General features: G+C 50.1%; 1 protein-coding gene across 1 annotated transcript in view; it reads right to left on the bottom strand.

Annotated features, from left to right (window-relative positions):
- The window catches only part of FMNL2 (formin like 2), a 129,396-nt gene that overhangs the window by 31,040 nt on the left and 75,879 nt on the right, over nt 1–22,477 (bottom strand). Inside the window, exons 3-8 of the mRNA XM_017823713.1 lie at nt 15,250–15,330; nt 12,097–12,173; nt 10,555–10,638; nt 8,204–8,356; nt 1,460–1,568; nt 326–402 (exon numbers count right to left, since the gene is read on the bottom strand). Coding sequence (XP_017679202.1) covers nt 326–402; nt 1,460–1,568; nt 8,204–8,356; nt 10,555–10,638; nt 12,097–12,173; nt 15,250–15,330 — 581 coding nt within the window. The remainder of the gene's footprint in view (nt 1–325; nt 403–1,459; nt 1,569–8,203; nt 8,357–10,554; nt 10,639–12,096; nt 12,174–15,249; nt 15,331–22,477) is intronic.

Below are 22,477 nucleotides of genomic sequence, written 5' to 3'. Positions count from 1 at the left end.
TTCGAGGGATCCAGGGGCAGCCATAGCTTCTCTGGGCAACCTGTGCCAGGGCCTCCCCACCCTCACAGGGAAGGATTTCTCCCCAGTATCCAACCCAAATTCCCCCCCTGTCAGTTCAAAGCCATTATCAAAGCTGCAGAATCAGCAGCTCCCGAACCCACTGGAATCAGACAACAACTGCTCATCTACCTGCACCACTACACAGATTTAATCCGATTTTTGCCACAGGTTTGTGCACAAACACACCCTTTTGAAGGTGAAAACCCCTTCCCAAGTCCTCTTTACTTACCTGCTTGTCCAACTCTCCAAAAGCAAGAGCACCTACCTGGGGTTCTTGTTGTTCAGACTCAGGGCGATCTCGTTGACGGCGTGGGGGTGGGACATGACCATGTTGAATCCATACTGGGGACAGAAGGGAAAGAAAGTCCTGCTGCAGTTCTGACACCCCAAATTATTACTCAGGAACCCAACAAATCCCACCACCCTGACCAGACCCCCGTGGCAGTTCTTTAAGCCAAACAAAACCTCGTGGAGTTTACTGGTTAAACCGAAATATTTCATCCTCCCACCGTTCCTAAAAACTTCCAACTCTGGATATTCCATGATCCTACAACTCCCTGCCACTGGCAGTGTTGAAAATACTCCTTTTGGCCATGTCAGCCAACAAAAGAGCTGCTCCTACATTATTTCCAGCCCCTCTGCTTGTCCTTTTCTCCCTCCAGCCCCTTTTTAATTGTGACAGTCAAGTGCATGATTTACTCCCTGAAGAGGACTTTGAAGTTCAGTTGTTGTTACTCTCCAAAAATGAAAACAGAATTCCTTTGGAAAATACTCCACTGGTTTTTAGGACTGTGGCTTGTCTCCTTCCCAATCCCTGTAAATCCCAGGAAGCTGGTACCCCCCAGGGCAGAGGGGGGTTACAAACACCTCCTACACCCCTCAGGAACTCCTAAGAAAGGTGTTCCCCACAGGCTTCCCTTGTTTTAGCAAAAAATCCCAAATCCTTGGAGCTCCCTGGACAAACTGCACAATCCCTGTATCCCACTGAAGAAAAAAAAACCCTCAGGAAAATCAGGTTAGCTTTGGGTTAGTTGGTTCACTCCCACTTGTCCCATTGCCCTGCCATAAACACTTACTGAGGAAAAACAAGGATTCTTCTGGAAAAAAATCTCCTGTTTTTAAGCATTAAGACTAAATGCTGAGACTAATTAGAACCTGATTGGCTGCAGGTTTAATTAGTTAGTGCCCAATGAGCACATCATGCACAGGCTCACCTGTGCCTTCCCACCTGCAATAAATCACCTGCACAGGTAAATCAGAACTGTGTCCTGCTGCTTCCCATTTTAATAATGACAATGTAAATATTTGCATCGGTTTTACCTTCCAAATTCACCCCTAACTTCTCCTCCCCCCTCCCAACACTGAAAAAGTTCTGTGGTGTCAAAAGGCAATTAATTACCTGGTAGTTCATTATGGCCCTCAAGCACATGATGCAGACGTGAACATCGTCCTTTTTACTCACTAATCTGGAGTTTTTTAGTGTTCTTCGGCTTGGCAAGGTGTTGTACCTGCAGAGAGAAGCAGCTCTCATCAACCACAGGGCTGGTTTTAGGGGGTGAGAAGGAAGGAAGAGAAATATCCCTCCACTGGGTGAGAAGGAAGGTGTTTCTCAGGTGAACACGGGGCAATATTCATGGAAATAAAGCAGGAAAAGGGGCTGGGATGTTCACACAAAAAATGCAGATGTTTGGCTCCACAGACCAGGAGCTGCAGTGCCAGTGCAGGGGACAGTAAATATTCATAATAAAGACATAAACAAGTAATACCACACTGAATTATTGTGATTCACTACTCTCTGACACAAACACCTCCACATTCCCTCCCTTCAAATGTCCAAACCAAGAGGAACGAGGGGGGTCGTGGAGCTCTGCCCATGGAGAGCCCACAACCCTCAGCCTTCAGCAACTCCTCCCCTTGGCTTTCATTTTCCAGCAGTGCCAAGATGAAAGAAATCCCAAAATTCAAAGCAGGATTCAATCAAAAGACTTCTTTCCCCCCCCTCCCATAAATATGAATGAATAAATCAGCTCAGGGCACTGCAGGAGGATTTCAGGGCTCTGGGAAAGATTGACCCAGTTTTGGCTGAGAACAGAGGGTGGTTTCAGCTGAATTTTGGGGAGTGGATCCTGTGGATGGGACCAGGATTGTGCCTTGGAGAACCAGGACAGGATGAGGCTGATGGCTCCAAGCTCCTTGGATTGGGGCTCTGCACCTGGAAACTCTGGCAGCTCCTGCTGGGAATGGGGCTGCCAAGGAGCTGCAGCCAGGACTGTCCCACCATCCTGCCTCCTTCCCCATGGATCAGCTCACTGCCCACACAGACCCTGCACCCAGGGACTCCTTCACTTCCCAAATGTCCCTTCCTGAGATAAAAGAGGAGCAGAGCAGCCTTCAACTGGGAGTCTGAACTGGGAAGTGTGGAATTGCTGCCAGTGCTGGCTGGAGAATGTGGAACCACACCACACCAGCCCATTTCAGACATTCATTTCTCCAAGTGAGAAAACCCGGCAATAAAAGGATTTTAAAGTCATTTCCAGTCAGAGATTATCCCTACAACGACTTATCTCAGCTTTAAACCACTAAAGGCTGCAGACATTCTTTTCCTTCACATTTTAAATCAGCAGATTAATGAGATCTTAATCATGGAACTGATAGGAGAATAAACTTCCTCAGTGCACCAGCTCCTAAATTTCAGAATGCCTTTAGCCATCTGACAGTTAAGAAATGGGAAGAGTCTCCTTAAACTAATAAAAGATGACGATAAAGCCAGAATTTGGCATTTCCAGATTGGTCTCTTCCAACCCAAACTGTGATCCTCCAATCACAACCTGGCACTGCAGAGCAATGTGGGCACCAGAAGGAAGGTCTGAGGTGAAGCCAACACTCCCTTCCTCCAGAGAGGTGGAAAAGCCCCACAGAAACCCAGCAGGGCTGCACAGATCCCATACGGCCCCACCTGCCCCCAGCCAGGAAAGCTGCTGGTTTGGAGCCTGGAGATGTTCCCTGGGGGGATCCTCATGAGCAGCTGAACGGGCAAAGCCAGGGGCAGAGGTTTTGTTCTCCTCCCACATCCCCAGATGACCCTCCCCGTGGGGACTGTCCCAAGGCACAGCTCCATCCCTGAGCTCCTCTGCCTTTCCCACAAATCCCGAGGCAGTGACACTCAGAGCCCACAGGGCGGGTTGGAGGGGCCCACAGTGGGTCACCTGCTCCAGCAGGGCCATCCCAGAGCACAGAGCACAGGGCTGTGTCCACATCATTCTGGGATATCTCCACTGAGGGAGACTCCAACCCTCTGTGGGCAACCTGTCACCTCACTGTTCTTCCTCACGTTCAGGTGGAACTTCCTGGCATCAGTCTGTGCCCGTTCCCTCTTCTCCTACTGCCTGGCATCACCAAGCAGAGCCTGGCTCCAGCCCCTTGGCACATTCCCACTCCCACCCGTGTCAGTGTCCCACTGGGGTGAGACCCAGGCATGGAACCTGCCCTGAGGAGCAGATCCAATCCCTACATTTCCATCCCTTCCCTTCCCCAGATGCAAATCCCCTCACATGGACCCGAGTGCCAAAAATTCACGAGATTTTGCACAGCAACTCCTGAACAACAACAACAGAGCCGAGGCTGGAGATGCTTCCCCTGCATCAGTGGTGATCCCAACAATTCCCAGTGTTTCTGCTCCCTCCCCAGAGCAGGGCAGGCTGGTGGGAGCTCCGACACCTCCCTCCAGCCAAGGGAAGGGTGGCTGAGCTTCTCCTTGCTTTTCCTTCATTCCTGGTTCCTGAACACTTGGCCGAGCCCAGCAGCTTGGATGACTCGTTGGGTTTGATTTCCTGTCTGCTGCAGGTCAAGGATTATGTCACCACGAGTATATTTATCCTGCTAATTCAACTCAGATGGTTCCTCTTTTTATTTCCTCGGCCCCTCCTTTAGAGGGGAACCATAAACCCCTTCTCCCAAAAAAAAAGCAGGGGCAGAGAAGCTGAGTGTGTGGAAGCTCCTGCAGTGGATAATGGGTTCCTCCTGCCACTCTGGACCCTCTCACACGTGGGGAAGGAGTTACTCCATAGTTTTGGGACTTTATGCTGCTGGAGGATGGGGGGAAAAATGCAAGATCCAGGATTTCCACAGCTGGGATTCTGCAGCCATGTGGGAAAACAGACAACCATTAAACCCAAGGCTAATCCTGTGCTGAAATACAGAGTTTTAGGGTTCTTTTCTCACCCACATCTAACAGAAGAACTTTCTGTTCAAGAATAACTGATTTATCATTTTTATTTCCTTAGGGACATGGAGATGCACCCAGGGCTGGAGCCCCTCTGCTCTGGAGCCAGGCTGGGAGAGCTGGGGGGGTTCCCCTGGGGAAGAGAAGGATCCAGGGAGAGCTGAGAGCCCCTTGCAGGGCCTAAAGGGGCTCCAGGAGAGCTGGAGAGGGACTGGGGACAAGGCATGGAGGGACAGGACACAGGGAATGGCTTCCCACTGCCAGAGGGCAGGGAGAGATGGGAGATTGGGAAGGAATTGCTGGCTGGGAGGGTGGGGAGGCTCTGGCACAGGTTGCCCAGAGAAGCTGTGGCTGCCCCTGGATCCCTGGAAGTGTCCAAGGCCAGGTTGGACGGGGCTTGGAGCAACCTGGGCTGGTGGAAGGTGTCCCTGCCCGTGGCAGGGGGTGGCACTGGATGGGATTTAAGGTCCCTTCCAACCCAACTCATTCTGAGATTCCATGACATGTGCCCAATCCAATGCAGATTTACAATGCACCACATTAATTCCAATTACAGCTGCTCTCTCCTCTCATTTTTACCTCGTTTTCTGCTAAAAAAGCCCCTCATCTCTCCCCTGGCTCCCTGGAGAGCAGAGGGCAGCCCAGGATGGATCTCACCACCCCCTGGCAGCTGGCCCAGCTCTCCATGGGCTGGGACTGCTGGTTTTCCTTGGGGTTGGGTGGGTTTTGGGCGACATTCCTGCAAATGGATTGGTGGTGGTTTGGAAACTGGGGGGGGTTGTATTATCAACGTCCTCCTGACAGCAGAAAGTGGCTTTAGAGGAGGAAGGTTTTGGCACATCCCACAAATTTGGGCTTTCTCTGATCCCTCAGAGCTGATCACAAACATGCTCTGTTAAATGAGGAAACATCTGACCAAAAGGATGTTTCTCAGGTCCCTGAGCAGTGAAAGTGTTAATGGCAAAGCCCAATTTAAAGGACTGTAGCACAGGAAGCCGTGTCAAATTAAAGTCCAATTAGTGAAGGCACTCAAAGCCCATCTATGGATTGAGCTCCCTGGGCCTGGATCCTTCTCTCCTCGTGGAGATTTTGAAGAATTGAAGTTTCTCACTTCAATCCACATTAAAAACTCCAGTATTTGACTGGGAAGAAAGGGAATTTCTAATGGGCTGGGCCCCTGCAAAGGCTGCATTAATATTTATCTGACAGGAGACTCTGACTCTCAGCAATGCTCCCTCTCCCAAAAAAGCAGCAATAAAATCCCCGAAGCTTCAGCCCCTTTTTTATCCTCCTGCCCTCGTTTTGGAGTCGGTTTCCCAAATCCCTGTGCCTCCTCTTCAGGAAAAAGCCCTCAGTTGCCAAGGAAACCCAGAGAGCAGGGAATTGGCAGGGTTGAGCACTGTTAAAAAGAGCTCTGGGAAGGCAGTTGGAGTCGGGGTTGGAAAGGGATGGGCTGAGCCACCAAAGGGACACACAGAGCTCCGTGTCCACCCCAGGCCAGCTCCAGAATTTGGAATTATCCTGGTAAGATTTGACAGCCTTCTCCTTACTCATCCAAGAGGGAGGAGCACATCTTTCAGTCCAGCTGGGCTGCCCCTGAATCACTGGAAGTGTCCAAGGCCAGGCTGGACGGGGCTTGGAGCAACCTGGGCTAGCGGGAGGTGTCCCTGCCCATGCCAGGGGTGGAATGAGATGAGCTTTAGGGTCCCTTCCAACCCAAACCATCCTGGGATTCTGGGATTCCTCTCTCCCATTTCAATGGTTTCCATGACAAAGATAGAAGAGCAGCTTCCACACAGCAGAACCTACAGACACATCTGGGCGTCCACATCCCAGAATCCTCATTTACCACTCAGTGGCAGGGCAGGACCCTCCTGGTTTTGCCCAAAAACATGATCCTGCACAGCCTCCTCACTCGATGAGCACCTACCTTGCTCTCAGGAAAAGATTCTATTTCAATTATTTAGCAATTCCACAAAAAATACAAAAACCTTCTTAAAACCTCCCCACCTACCTTTAGCTTTTACTTTTTTAAACACACACAGTCCCCAGGTATTGAAAAATACACATTTTCAAAAACACGCATTTTAGAACACAGAGTTAAAAAAAACCCCAAACAACAACAAAGACCAATCCAAATGTGCCAATTCCACACAGTTTCTGCCTAAACTGCCCCAGTGCTGAGATGGCTCTGGAGGGACTTGGCTGGAGAACAGGGTGTTAAATCCCATTTCTGTGCCGGTCTGGGGTGTGAATAAAGTCTCTATTCATAACAAAAAGATGAAGTAAGATGGACAAAGACCAAAGGCTCTGTGTTTCAGGTCTAAAACTAACACCACTACTTGCAGCATGACAGAGGAAACTCGGATCTCGCTTCCAAGTCAAGCCCGTCTCACGTCCTCCGCGAAAATCCCGCCCTACGGAAGCCACTACTCTGGGAATTCTATAATGTGATAACCACACGCTTGGGATGCTGGGCACCCTCCTGGGGGGCAGCACCAACCCGTGTGGATATCAGATTATCCGGCATGGGGAGCAGTGCTGGCCCCTGGCTCCATGCCCTGCACAGCCCCGGCTCCGGAGGACCTTCCACTCGGGACTTACGGGATTTTCCGGCCGGGAGCCTCATCGGCAGAGCCCCAAGTGAAGCTGCTCCAGAGGCAGGTGGCTGACCAGCAGCTCTGGCAGCGTTTGAACTCAAGTTGCTCGGGCAGAGAAACCAATCTGATGGTGTGTGAGGGGAGGGAAGGATGAGAGAGAAGCGTTTGAGAGGGAGAAGGGAATGAAGGAGACATCGAGACGGGGAATCAAACAGGTGAGGAATAAAGGGAGATGTGAGAAAGGAAAAAGGATGGAAGGAAACGAAGAGAAACAATGTAAGAGACATGTAATGTATTCCCGACTCAGGCATTTCTAATCCCAAGCTCTCCTCCCAAAAACAGATGGAACCAGCACAGGGCTCTGCCATTCCTGTCAGAGCAATTACGGAGCAGAGAAAACAAAAAACACTCACAAAAATAATAAATCAACGGCTCAAGTGATTTTGCTGCACTCCAGAGCCTGGATTTCTTTACCAGAGCTGTGCCTGTCTCCTCCTCTCCACTGCCTGAGGGCTGGGAACTAAATTTTCCAGGTACTGCTCCGGAGCCACTCGGGCACTGAGCATCAACCCAAGGGTCACCTGCCTGGCAAAGCAAAACAATCTCTGCTGGAAGGAAAAAGCTGGAAGCCAGTTCTCACTGGCTCCATCTTTTTTTGGACTCTTCTACACTCACAGGGCTCTGTAGCAACCAAAAAAAATCCCAAGTCAGCCAGCACTCCAGGTAACACTGCTGGAGTCTGAGGGAGGTCCTCCCTGTGGTTTAAATAGTGGAGCATCCAAGGAATGGAACAGCCTTGTCTGTCAACCACTCCTGGGAAGTGATCCTGCCTTTTCCACACATTAAACAATAAGAAAAAGGCAAGATTGGGAAAGAGAGACTCCGTAGCAAAGCGTGGGGTGGTGGGAGAGGGACACAGGTTTGAAGGATGGAAGTGGCCTTTCAAAAAAACAACAGCTCCTGTTGGTGGCAGCGTGGAAGGAACATGCTGCTGGAAGAGATGGGACACAGATGAGAGCCCCAGACCGGCTGGGCCCATGGAAACCTTGAGACATGTTTTGGAGAAGAGGGAATGGCTTCCCCTGTGCTTTGTAACAGGTGGAGATGATCCTCAGGCCATCCTGCCCTTGGGAATGGGCAGAGTTATCCCTGTCCCTTCCCCAAGTGTGTAACGCTGTCCTGTGTCACCAGCTGGGCACTTCCCACCTCACACCACCAGCACAGCCACACGTTCCCTAGAAATGTCATGGCTCTGCTGGGAAAAGCGGGAAGGTGGAGGATACCCCAGTGGGAGAAGGCCCCCCATCCCAAGGCCTCGTACCGGAGCGTGGAGTGTCGGCCCGAGCGGGAGACACTGTTCCCAACCGGGGAGGGCAGGTTGGTGCCCCTGTGCAGGTCCTCGATGGAGCGGCTCCAGGGCTTGGACTTGTCCATGGAGTTCTCCACGCTGTTCTCCAGGCTCTCAAAGTCAAACCTGAAAGGGAAGAGGAATTCCAGCGCCAGGTCAGACACAAGAGGTGCCCCGAGTTTTCCTTCCTGTGGGTTTGAGGGGAATCACAAAGTCATCGGACAAAGCCAAGTCTGACAAAATCAAATGAAAAGCCCTCCAAGACCATCGAGTCCAACCATTCCACCAGCTGTTCCAAGGGCCCTTCCCACCCAAACCAGCCTGGGACTGTGTGATCCCTGAGGTTGGAAAAGCCCTCCCAGCCCATGGATCCCCCCTGTGCCCGATGCCCACCTTGTCCCCCAGCCCAGAGCACTGAATGCCATGGCCAGGCCTTCCCGGGACACCTCCAGGGATGGGCACACCACCACCCCAAACATGTATGAGGTAAAGGGAATGCTAATGGTTAATAACATTCCTTATGTGATCCAGTGAAATAGTGATGGAAAAGGAGACCTAAAGACAATGTGGGGCTTGAGGGACACGGTAAAGTCCAGGGAAACGGGATGAGCTCCAGAGGGGGGAAGGAAATCCCAGAATCACAGATTCTTTCAGCCTGGAAAAGGCCTCCAAGATCATCAAGTCCAACCATCTCCCAGCACTGCCAAGGCCACCATTAACCATGTCCCCAAGTGCCACATCCACGTGGATTTTCCACCCTTCCAGGATCAAACAGCTCCATATTATTCCACCTCAACACAACACAAATCCAGCACTGGCTGCTCTGCCCAGGGAACAGCTCTGCCTTAAAGGAAAGAGTGGGAATGCTGGGACCCCTCTCCACTTCATCTCAACAAATCAGTTGTCCAAGCACCGGTTTGGTTTCCTCCAACACCATGTTGGCCTCACAAATCTCCCAGCACGTGCAATAAATCACCATCACCATCCCAGCCCCTTCCCTGCCCCTTGTTCTGCTATTCCAAGCAGGAATTCTTGTTCCCTTTACAGCTTTGGAGGTTGTTACTCATGTTTACCATGTCAGGGGGGAAAAATCCAGCGAGTCACTTGCGGACATTTGTATAAATTTAGGAAGAGAGTCTTCCTCTAAACACTTCTTTTTGCTCTGCACAGTTTTTTCCAGTTAGTCACATTTTAAAACATATAATTTCCCCTCATTCATTTTTCTGCAAGGCCACCAAAAATCCCTTTTCTGTGCAGTGATATACCATAAATGTGAGGGCAGCTTTGCTAAAAATAGATTATCAGTATCTTTAACCTAAGGCTTCTTTTTAGACACTTTTATATCAAAAAAATCTGCTACATACAATCCCCTGAATTAATGTGGATATAATGCCCCATTCCTGGAAGTGTCCAAGGCCTGGTCTAGTGGAAAGTGTCCTTGCCCATGGCAGGGATGGGCTTTAAGGTCCCTCCCAACCTAAACCAGTCTGGGACGATTCCATGACAATAAATAAATTAATAAAATAAAATTAATAAAATAAACAAATACTTAGATTTTTCTGCTGAAAATCTACTTCCAATTCTGTGACATAACAACTCACAAAAGCTCATTTTCCCACTCTGCTTTCAGAACACGTGTCATGATTTATCACCCACACAACTAAATAAACGTGACCCCCAACTACCCAGATGTCAGAAGGGAAAAAACTTGGTTTCCAGCCTTCCCAACTTGCAAAATGCCCCCCCCTGGAATTCCTCCTGTTTTCCTGGAGCACATCTGCTGCCCAGGACACCCCCAGCTCTGCCTGTGAGCCGTGGCTGGGGTGTGGATGTGCCCTTTGAACACAGCAGGAACACAATTCCTTAGGGTTGGGCACCGATTCCAAACCTCTTTCCAAGGGAGCCTCCAGCCTTCCACACATTTGTTTTATGCACCCCTGAGATGATCAGAGGCCAAAGCTAAAAAAAATGTGTCAGTGCAGCCCTGGAGATAAAAAATCTCAAGGTTTAAATTCAGGCTTGGGGTGAAATAATTCCAGACTCAAGTTACCATTTTCTCTGCTCTTTAGACCCAGAATCATGGAATTACTAAAGCTGGAAAAGGCCTGCAAGATCATCAAGTCCAACCTTTGAGCAAACACCACCTTGGCAACCAAACCACATCCCCAAGTGCCACATCCACTCGTTTTTGAAGTGGTGACACCCCCACTGTCCTGGGCAGCCCCTTCCAATGCCTGACCACTCTCCCAGTGATGAAATATTCCCTAATATCCACCAGGATCGTGTATTTTCTGGCAGGAAAGCCCCAGGAATGTGTTACTCACGTGACTGCATATTGTGCAAAGGACAGGTACTCCACCAGAACATCCAGGCCCTTGTTCTCCTCATTCAGGAACTCCCTGACCCACCTGTCAAAAAAACAGCAGAGCCTTTCAGGGCCTTTGGGAAGCCACCGGAATTCCCAGATAAACTGGACAAGCTGCACCACTGAGCAAAACCTTAATTCTCACTCAGGAAAAAAAAAAAAAAAAAAAAGGCTTTTTAAAATACCCTTTATTATTTAGGAGACTTTAAAAAGCAGCCCTTTAAATGGCTTTACAAATGTACTAAACCCAGGGGGGGTTTTTTTTGGGATGGTCACCTCCAAACACACAAAGTCACAGGGACCTGGCTTAGTTTTTATCACATCTTGATCTCTGAAGGTCTGTAAAAGCCTGGAGGTAGCACAGCAGGGAAAGAATAATCTGATGGATATCCTGGATGTGCATCCAGCAGTAATTTTGCCTTCTCTTTTTAAAACCTATTAACCTGTTCCAGTGAATTTTGGCCCCTGAGTTTCACAAAAGAATTCAGAAAAGTCAATTATCTTCCTAAGATTTTGAAGATGCCAAGTGAAAGTTTGGAATTCCATCCATTTAGGGGCAAAGCCAGGGGGCCAAAGAGGCTCAGCCCAGCCCAGTTCAGCTCTGAACCCCAACCAGGTAAGAAAATCCCCTTGGGAGTGGGGAGGTACCACTGGAATTACTGGGGATCCAGGGAGGGAAAGGGAGCCCCAATCTCCCAGGGTGGGAATTCATCACCTCTGAGTTATTCTGGTCTTCAGGCTTTGAATCTTTCTGTTTACCTGCTAAAATAACCAGCCTGGTGCTCGATAAAGTGGATTTGAAGCTCATCCTTCAGCCAAGTGAAGCAAATAAATGAACATTGGTCCTGGAGCCTCTTTGCTTGAGCTGGGGCAGCACCACAGCTCCTCCTGCACATCCCAAATCCACGGGGCATCAGCCCAAATCCACAGGGCATCATCCCAAATCCACAGGGCAACACGCTCAGGTGCCTCAGTGCTCTGCTGGGAAATCCTCAGTGTGGGAAAATGAGGTGGGAACGTCAGTGGGAATGGGATGTCTGACAAAAAACTAAACCTCTGGTGATTCTTTGGCTATTTGAGAGGAATTTTCTGCTTTGTGGAAGAGAAACCCTGGTAATTTTACTCCCATCCAGGTTTCATGAACTGCACCATATTACAGGTATTAAACAGCAGGGGGAAGTTATAAATAAATAAATAAATAAATATATATATATATAGTTAGCTCTATTATTATTCTAGACACAACCACGGGCTGAGCACGAGCAGAAGTTGCTTCAATGTCTCCTCAGCCTTCACAGAGATGTGGATGAACCTCTCAGGAAAGGATTAAAGCTGAATTATTCTCCTGAGGATGCCCAGCTCTGCTCAGCTGAGCCCCACGGGCTTTAACAATCAGTCAAGTGCCATCACTGCTCGACAGGCAAAGAGATGTTTTCTCAAAGACATCCATCAGCAGACGTGAAAAAATAAATCTGAGAGCAGAGGCACCAAAATTTCTTACCCTATGTGGTTTGTCCTTAAAGAAATTTCCAGTTCTCGCAGCACCTGAGTCGACTCTTGGACTCGCCTTCTGAACTTCTGGAACGGAGTGAGCAGCAAAAATAACAGTTAGAGTCATGGGGTGCTATTAAAGAATAGCAACATCTCAGATTGAATAAAGAAAACAGTTCCCAGGTAAACTGAGAACTCTTCCAAATCCCCAGGAATGCAACAACAACACTCCAGCAGTCAACAAAAACACGCGTGGAGAAACCACTTCTGTTCCCGGGGACATTCTGGAGTTTCCAGGATTAAGAAAATTAAAAGCCTGTCGATAAATAAACATTTCTTTATGAAACAAGCTTTGATTCAGCATCAAACTCTCTGTTGAGGGCTGGAGCAGATCCTCTCCTTCCTCTGCAAAATCAGGTGTAGAGAGAGACAACGAGGTCACCTCCTCTCCCATCTGGAGAAGGATTGTCTTCTTCTCCCCTGCCCGTGGAAAAGTGCTAAAACACCTGGATAAATTCTAGCAAATCCTCATTTTTGAACAAGGGAAATGAGAGCCAAAGTGGATGAAGAATGAGAAGGGATATTGGGAAGGAATTCTTGGCTGGGAGGGTGGTGAGGCCCTGGCACAGGTTGCCCAGAGAAGCTGTGGCTGCCCCTGGATCCCTGGAAGTGTCCAAGGCCAGGTTGGAGGGGGCTTGGAGCAACCTGGGCTAGTGGAAGGTGTCCCTGCCCATGACTCAGACTCAGCTTCTCTGCACCTCTTTAATTAGCCCAGAGCACACAAACCCAGCACCTTCTCCCCCCCAGAGCTCTCACATTGTAACTCCAGCAATACAAAATCTTCCCTCCCCAGAAATCAAGGTCAAATATTGATGTTTAAAGAGGCAGATGGTCCATGGGCTGGGAGGGCACAGCAGGAACCAGCAGCACATTCCCACATGGAACTGTCACCCCCAGCAAGGCCAGGCTGCTCTGCCACCACAGCAGGGAGCAATCAGAGAATCCTGGAATATCCTGAGCTTGAAGGGACCCACAGGGATCATCCATCCAACCCCTGGCCCTGCACAGACACCCCAACAATCCACCCTGTCCCTCAAAGCGTTGTCCAAACCCTCCTGGAGCTCTGGCAGCTTTGGGGCTGTGCCCACTGCCCTGGGGAGCCTGGTCAGTGCCAACCACCCTCTGGGGGAAGAACGTTTTGCTGAGATCCAACCTGACCCTGCCCTGGCACAGCTCCAGCCATTCCCTGGGTGCTGTCCCTGCTCACACAGAGCAGAGATTGGAGCTGCCCCTCCTGAGGAAGCTGCAGACCCCTGAGGTCCCCCCTCAGTCTCTTCCAGCTGAACACTCCAAGTGCCCTCAGCCCCTTAATGACCCAATTTGGTGCTTAACGAGCTCCAAGAGCCACCAAACTGCAGCTGCTTTAAAAAAACGTGTCATTTCAACACCTTTTTATTCCCTGCTCCAAAACTCAGCTCAGCCAAAAAGCAATTGTTTTCCCGGGAAGAGCCATTCCAACCCCAATTAGGAGCTGGAACAACACACTTTCAGCAGCCTGGAGCCACCTCCTCTTGGCCACGCTGGGGATCGGCAGCAAAACCACTGACACCACCTCAATCCCAGCAATAATCCCAGTAAGAGGAGCTCTCCCATCTCCATGTGTAAATCTTTCCATCCCACAGCCCGGGCTGAGGAAAGGCTGCGGGTGATATGGAACAACACCACGAAGAGGAACTCCTTGTTATTTTTAGGGGTTATTTTTAGGCCCCTTCGGGTTTGTCACTGGTCATGGGACCCTCAGAGAGGCATCAGGATAAGAAAGGCCTCAATGTGGGCCTCAAGGGAGCGAAGCCAAACACTCCATGAACCTCAGAACCCCTCAGGAGGAAAAACACAAAGACCTTGTTCACCGGGTGCTCAAAACAACTCTGATCGGCCCCCGGCAAATCCAAAGGTTTCCAACTAAATGGGTTCCTACTAAACAGGCTCCTCCTCATGGTCAGAGGCTCCAACAAGAGGAGCACTGTCCCAGGGCACTAGGAAACACGAGCTGGAGCACAGGGCTCTCCATGGCCCCTGTTGCCACCCCGGGGATGGAGCAGCACCTCCACGGAAGCCCCGTGTCAGGATCCGTGTTTTCCTGCAGGGCTTATTTCTGGCAGCACAAAGCTGGGATTGTTGAGGACGAGGCAGAGCCAGTCCAAGGCAGGATTGGATTTGCTCTGCTGCCTCTTTTTGTTGTTTTCCAGAGGCTCTTCCAGCTGTCCCACAGGATGTGAGCTGATGGCCAACAGGGTTAAATCCCAAAGGTTCAGCCACGGACTTCTAAATGGGATAAAAGTTTACTGGAAGTCTAAAATCTTGGAGGATATTCCGAAGTTTGCCCTGTGAGGGACTGGCACAGGTTACCCAGAGAAGCTGTGGATGTCCCTGGATCCCTGGGAGTGTCCATGCCCAGGCTGGAGCAACCTGGTCCAGTGCTCACAGCAGGGGGTGGAATGGGATGACCTTTAAGGTCCCTTCCAACCCAAACCATTCTAGAATCCTGTGATTCCATGATTTTATAACAAACCCACCAGAGCTGGGCTTAGTAATCTCAGAACCAGCCTCAAACACATCCCAGCACAGAATCCACACTCAGGGACACACAAAGGTCGAGTGAAGTGTCTGAGTCTCCCACAAGTGATTTCCAAACTATTTGGGATAAAATAACAGGCAAAAGGATGGAGGAGGCTGTGCCATGTAAACACAGCCCAGAGGGGGTGAACTGTGCCAGCTGCACTGAAACTCTGCCCTGCAAATCCCCAGGGAAAAGGACTCCAAACTCAACAGCCCCTTCACCGGGGTGAGCAAAGTGCCCTCAGACAGTGGTTTTAATCCCTGCCCACACAAGAGCCAGGCCTGGAGCTCAGCTCAGTGATAAATTGTCCAATTTTTACTGGAGCTGACGTTGTTCAAACAAGTTGTGTTGTGTGTCAGATGGTCCTTTGCTTTCCAACATCTGCTGCCCTCCCCGAGCTGTGAAAACTGCAGCAAATTCCCAGTTCCTTTCCGAAGGGAGACTTTGCAGGGGATTTACACAAAGGCAGGAAGGAACCTGGACCCCCAGGACCATCCTGGATGAGGGATGAGGGACAGCAAGAGGAAACAGGATGCTCCTCACCTTCCTGGTGACTGCTGGGTCCAGATAGCCCTTTAATTTCTGGATGTATGTGTGTGGAGGATTCTTCACTTGGAATCTTTCCTGCAAAGGAGACAAGAATAAACATCAGCCACTTCAGAACATCTTTTGTATTTACTTATTCTATATATAAACCACGTGCACACACATATATTTGAAGACTATATAATTAGGATATAGTTTGATATGTACATGCCTTATATTCCTAAGGATGTAATTTATGCACATCCTTAGGAATGATATGCATGCAAATAAAATATATTTATATGTATCTTGATAGTCTGGAATTGGATCTTTATATCAGATGCATAAAAATACACGTTACATATTCAGGGACAATTCTGAATTTTAATTACACAAACAAACACACACATCTGGAGTTATGGGGTTTCTGCTCTGCAGGAGAGGAAGGAGAAGGGATAGAAAAGTGGATGCAGGTCCATGTTTGATTGAAACCATCACCACAAAAGCCAAGACACCTCTTTTATCACTTGGGAAAAGCCCAAAACCACATTGCATGGGCATGGGAAAAAAGACTCATCATTCCTTGTTGGGATCACAGGAAGATGAACCAAAGAGCAGCGTTATGAGCAAGAAGAACAGTTTATCCCACCAAAGCTGCTGGGAAACACGAGTTGTTCCATGAGGAGTGAGCTCTGTCCAAACCTGTGAAGAGCATTACCAAAAGTCCTGATACTATTTGTATCTTGGAAGAGTTTTAAAACTATTCTGCCCCCCTTCCCTTGAGGAAAGACCTCATACCAATTTCCTCCTGAAATGTCCCATTTTATAACTGTTATCTGAACCCTCCCTTTATTAGGTCAGGATGAAGTCTTGACTACATTATCCCAAAGTTATTCCAGAATGAACAGGACTCTTCTGCCCAGTCACCAGAACTGTCTGAACACCACAAGTTCTTCCTGTTTTTATCTTGCTGTAAAAAAAGTAATTCATGGTGGTCAGCAGGAAAAAATGAACACAGGAGCCTGCCCTGGTCCCTCAGCCCTGGTGAGAGCTCTGAGGACACGGAGCAGACTCGCCTTTCCTCTTTTACAACCAGATCCTTTTTCCAGGCACATTCACACCTACGGGCCAAACACGGCTCTGGAATTGGCATTTCCTTTTTTTATCTAAAAAACAGTCCAGAAAATGCAAAGTTCTTCACTGACAGCTCCTCTCTGGCCACAGTGACACCGACAGGGCCTGTCCTGCTCCATCCTCCCCCGGCACGGTGTCCATGGCCACGATTTCCTCTTGGCTCCACAGCACAGATTCCTGGAGCCAGTCTCCTCTCAGATGGTTCCCATGGCTCAGACAGACCCTTTCCTGGAATCACAGAATCCCAGGACGGTTTGGGTTGGAAGGGACCTTAAATTCCATCCCCTGCCATGGGCAGGGACACCTTCCACCAGCCCAGGTTGCTCCAAGCCCCGTCCAACCTGGCCTTGGACACTTCCAGGGATCCAGGGGCAACCAGAGCTTCTCTGGGCAACCTGTGCCAGGGCCTCCTCACCCTCCCAGCCAGGAATTCCCTCCCAATATCCAACCTAAATTCCCCTCTGTCAGTCTGGCAGGATGCTGCTGGGCCGTTCTGAGTCAGCCTTACAGCCCCCCCAGGACAGTGAGGTTTTACACTGGGCATAAATATAAGTTATTTAGCAGCATTTTCCACCCATTAACCCCTTTTAAAGCTCCTTCCCACTGGCAAACAGACAAAAAAGCACTTTGTAAATGAGAGTCTGGGCCATGGTTGGCCAGTAAAGAGCTGTGGAGGTATCTGGACCTCAGAGACCACCACCATTCCTCATTTCCCCCTCAACAGTTCCATATGAGCTCCAGAGACGCTGCAGCACTTGAATAAGCCCATCATTTCCTACAAAACCCACCAAGGTCAAAGTGTTCTCACTGTGCCACTTGGCATTCATGCCCAAATACTGTTCTTTGCATCTCCAAGTGGTGGAGCACCGAGCCAAAGGTCACAGAATGATCCCAGAAGGGTTTGGGTTGGAAGAGACCCGAAGGATCATCCACTTCCAACCCCCTGCTCCTCCTGACAGCAGCATCCCAGCCCACCAAGGCTCCACCTCCCCTCTCCCCTTTACCCCTCCCTTTTTGGGGGGTTCTCTCCTGCTGGGTTTAGTCTAATCCTCCAGAGGAGCTACTTTGCTCTTAAGGATTTATTTCTCTTCCCAACTAATCAGCTGCTGAAGTGACAGGAGCTTTTCCCAACTGCCAGTTTTAATAGTTGGAGTCTTCAAAATGAAACGTTTAAGGAGACTCAACGAGCACATTTTGCAGTCTGGGCTGCAGATACTCAGTGTTTGTGTTTATTTTCTTAAAACCTGGCTGTAATTATGTATTTATGTAACAATCTCTACAGCAGTTTCAGTTAAAAAGATGCTGCTTATTCCCATGGAGTGGAATCCTTTGGGCTGAAGGATTTTAAAGCCATTATCCACGAAGATCAGCCACCAGCAATGCTTTTCCCTAACAAGTGACCAAGAGCCACTTGTGGGAAACATCTCCTAGTCCTGGAAAGATTTTTACAGCCCCTTAAAGTGGTTGTTTGGTGGGGTTTTTTCCTGGTTTGGAAAGCCATGAGGGATTAGCCTTTAAAACTGCCCTTTCCTGGCTGTGATGACTGTCTGGGTTTATCCAGTTTTGACTCTTTTACATTAGAGGCTCATTAAGAAGCTGCCAGAACCAGGGCTTGGTGCTGCGCAGAGAGGGCAGCCCAAGGCTTCCTGAAGCTTCTGGATCACCCTCAGTGCCTGGTTACAACTCTCCTGCTCCCAAAAAACTGACTGGGAGCTCCCACTGGAGCTGGGAGCTGGTTGGAGGCTGGTACTCCCCTTCCCATGAATGCCATGGAGTTGGAGTCCTCTCATGGTCCTTCCCGGGAGCGTCCCCACAACCACAATTCCCAGCCAACACCAAGGCCCTTCTCTGCAAAACCATGTGCCTCAGAAACCAGAAATAAAGAGCTAAAAGTCATTGCTTTCTCCTGCCTGCTCCCCCTCTCCACTCCTGGCAATTCCCAGCCGCTCCCTGGCCAAACCTGCTCTCGAAATCCCGATTTTTATGGTGAGGCTTTGACACTCTTTGAAGGAGGGGGGGGGAGGGTTTTACCACACACACATAAAGTTTAAACCCCAGCTCTGAGCAGCCAAACTTTGCTCAGCAAACAGCCTAAGCCAGGAGGTGACATCACGACTGGGACATGGTGGCTTCTCCTCCTGGTCCTGCCAGGATTGAGCCGTTCAGACACAACAAAGTTAATCCATCCCGATGGAACCTGTTTTATCTCCTCTGTGTGACTCATGTGAGCACCAACATTATCTGCAGTCCTGAAAGGAGAGAGGCAGAGCAGCAATAACTCACCACTGCCTTTGTCAGCCACCTACAAAGCAAACTAACTTAATTCCCGAGGATAAAGGCCCCTTTTTCACTCGGAAAATCGCCGAGGATGTGGCTGCCCCATGCCTGGAATGTCCAAGGCCGGGTTGGACGGGGCTTGGAGCAACCTGGGCTAGTGGAAGGTGTCCCTGCCCATGGCAGGGGGTGGAATGAGATATCTTTAAGATCCCTTCCAACCCAAACAATTCCATGATTCTGTAATCCAGGGAAAGAGCACGAATGCAGCAGCACAACACGCTCCTGTGCCTCTTTTATCAGCAATATCCAGAATTAGCCCTTTTATTTCCAGATGGATTCAAAAAAATGGGGGCTGGGGGAGGGGTTACTTCAGCAGCCAAGAGGAAGTGCTGGATTTCTGCATTTCCTCTTCCACAGGATCGCACAAAGACCTCGATGCATCCCTTGGTCACGCGGATCTGGAAAACGGATTAATTCCGTAACCAGGAAATCGCGGCTTTTCCAACAACCTCTGGCTTCCAAAAAACATTCAGGACATTTTTCTGCATCAGCACATATGTTACTATCATCATTATCGTTATCCTTGCTAAGCTGTTTCATTCCTAGGATTCACAAATGCTCGGCGAGCACACGGAGCATCCGATGGGATCGGAACCCCACAGGCTGTCGGCGCCTGCTGGGAGAGCAGAGAGCCCATGGATGGAGATCACTGGGGAAGGAGATGGACAAGCAGGGCTGGACACCAGTGTCTTCTCCTTCCTGAGGCACTAACGCACCATAAGTGTGGTTCATAATTCCCACAGAGCCAGAGTGTGGCTCAGTCCTGCCCCGAAATCCAGCCAGGCCCACCAGCAGGACAACATGGCACATGTAAGTCTCCTCATGGAATGAGACGACAGCAGTTGCTCATCTCTGCACTGATTAGGAGGCAGAATGAGCCATTTCCACCACAATGACTTTCCTGCCAAGCCAGGCCACCAGCACCTCTGGAAGGGACCCGGCCAAGCTGTGTGAGGGAGGGATGCTCCAAGGCTGGAGACCAGCCTCACCACACTGAGCCTTGGACCCCTTGTGCCTCATCTCCAACCACTCCATCCCTCTGTGTTTGATGTTCCCCAAGTCTCCTCTCAGGGCCACCCAGTCAGGCAAATGAAGGCACGAGCGTCTCCAAGTTCAAGAGAGTCCATTAAAACACATTATTTTCCCCCTGTATTTTCCCACAGCAGAGGAGATTCACTGAGACTCACTATTTTTTTTTAAGAAAAGGCTCTCAACCCAGAGGTGCAAATGCTGCCCTTGGAAAGAGATGGAAAATGCTTGGTTGGATATTGGCTAATTGGATCTCTGGTGCCCAAGGGTCAGTGGCACCCCGTGTTACCCTGTGGTAACATGGCCCCTCCAGCACATCTCTGAGGGGAGGTTTGGGACAAACAGGTAGCACAACATTCCCACAAAACCCTGCTCCTCACTCCATCACCATCCATGGAGATCCATGGATCCTTGGGCAGAGCTGGGGGGTCACCCAGCCAGGGACTGGCACAGCACAAGCTCCTCACCTGGGGCTGTGCATCCAACATTCCCACACACTTCCCAGTCCCACGTGGAAACAATTCCTGACGTGGCACGTGGAGCCCCCACAAGGCACCCAGAGGGGCTTGTCTGGGGTGAAATTTCCCCCAGAAGAGGCGTGGAGGGGTCAGAGCCCGTTGGAGCAAAGCTGAGGGGTGGCACAGGACCCCACCCATGAGCTGCTGGACAAACCCACCAGCACCCCGTGAGCTCCACGTGGCCACCAGCACCCAAACCAACCAGCCTCCAAACCAACCAGCCTCCTTCCAAACCAACCAGCCTCCTTCCAAACCAACCAGCCTCCTTCCAAACCAACCAGCCTCCTTCCAAACCAACCAGCCTCCTTCCAAACCAACCACCTCCCAAACCAACCAGCCCCCCAACCAACCAGCCCCCCAACCAACCACCCTCCAAACTAACCACCCTCCAAAACAACCAGCCCCAGCCTCCTTTATGAGCTTCAGCAGGTTCTCCAACCCCCCAGTGGGGATATTCTGGGTGTGAACCACACCCCTTTCATTCCAGCCCCTCAATCCCCACACCCCTCCCGTGCCTGCAGAGGTGAGGACTTGGTGATGCCCCTGCCACCATTTGCCATTAGAGGGCAATGAAGAACCTTGGAAGATGTTCCCAACCTCTCCCCTTGGCATCCCTGTCCCTCTGGAACACCTCATGGCACCCAGCTGGGGAGAGAGGCCTCGAGGACACCAAAAGAGGCCTCGAGGATCCCATTTCCTGGCTTTCCATACCAAGAAACAGCATCCTCTTCCCTGCCTGGATCCTTCTCAATGCCAACCCCACAGATGACCAGCCTTGACCCTCTCCAGGGTGGGCAACAGGTTTCCTGGCTTTGCTCTTCTCCTCCTCCTTGCCCCCTAAGCAGGGGTAGGGAGCAAGCTCTGAGGACACCAGTGCAATGCTGAGATGCTTCCAAGGTTTACAGACAAAGGAACACAAAATTCCACATGGGATGAGTCCTCCACAACCAGCCCTGCAACCCTTACAATGATTCACCAAGGAGCACATAATCCTACTCATGGCAAATTATTATGATTATTCTTATCATTATTATTATTACTAGCATCAGCAGCAGGAGACCTGTAGTTTCCCACTCTTGTTAATCCCACTTTTGCAAAAGTGAAAGTTCCTTTAGGGGGCCAAACTCTCTCTAATATTCTCAAGATATTCCACATGCAAACATCCAGGATCTGATTTTCAGACTACTTAGAAAATATCACTGCAGATCAATCTCTGGGTACTGTCTCCTTTCAAATATAAGCTGGAAACCAGCACAGGAGACAAAGAGTTATTTCCCTCAAGCTGTTCCATTCATTTACAAGCAAAACCAGGTGAAAATGGTGTAGAGGTTGAAACCAAGACAAAAAAAAAAAATACCAGTGAAAATCTGCCCCCACACCAAACTCAGCCACTGTGCACAAACCCTGCTCCTGGCAGTGCTTTTGGCCCCGGAATTCCAGGGACACACATCAATATTTCACACCCCATATGCTGCCTTTCCGTGCTTTTCCCAACACCTGCTCAGGATGATCTGATTTAGAGGGGCTGGGACTGACCCCAGAGAGCCCCTCTCTGCCCAGGAGTGTCCCCCTGGATGGCTGGACACGGGAAGGGTGGCACATGGTCACCTCCCCTCCTCCTCCTCCTCGCAGTGCTGGTTCCATCAGCCCTGAGCCGCTTCCCTGCCTCTCCAGGCGATGGGAAGCGGCCTCATCCCAACCCGGGGGTGGACTGGAGTTGTGCAAGGAGCTGTTGAGAGCCACAATTACTCCAGATTGCAGATTTCCTTCCCATCTGCTCAGCCCTCCCATCCCCGAGCTCGGCAGTGAATCAGCAGCAGCTGCACAGGGTGGATCAGCTCCGAGGTGGGAATTTGCACATCCAGGCTGGGATCAAACTGCTTCTGCCTGTCCTGCTGCCAACTCAGAGCAAGGGCAGCACACGGACTCCAGCATGGAGCTCACGCTTCCCTGAGCTCTGAAAACACCCAGGAAACAAATCACGGAAATACAGAATCCCAGAATTGTCTGGGTTGGAAGGGACTTAAACCTCATCCAGTGCCACCCCCTGCCATGGGCAGGGACACCTTCCACTAGCCCAGGTTGTTCCGAGCCCCGTCCAACCTGGCCTTGGACACTTCCAGGGATGCAGGGGAGTCTACAATCACTCACAGTAGTTCCTGCAATTTTTCAGTGTCTCACTAAACCAAAACTTTAAATAGGGCGAGCTTTACATTCTCTGCAGAGAA

The sequence above is a fragment of the Lepidothrix coronata genome, unplaced genomic scaffold (genome assembly GCF_001604755.1).
Source record: "Lepidothrix coronata isolate B3197 unplaced genomic scaffold, Lepidothrix_coronata-1.0 Scaffold105, whole genome shotgun sequence".
Taxonomy (NCBI): Eukaryota; Metazoa; Chordata; class Aves; order Passeriformes; family Pipridae; genus Lepidothrix; species Lepidothrix coronata.
Note: the sequence above shows the minus strand (reverse complement) of the source record. Positions and strands in the feature narration are given on the sequence as shown.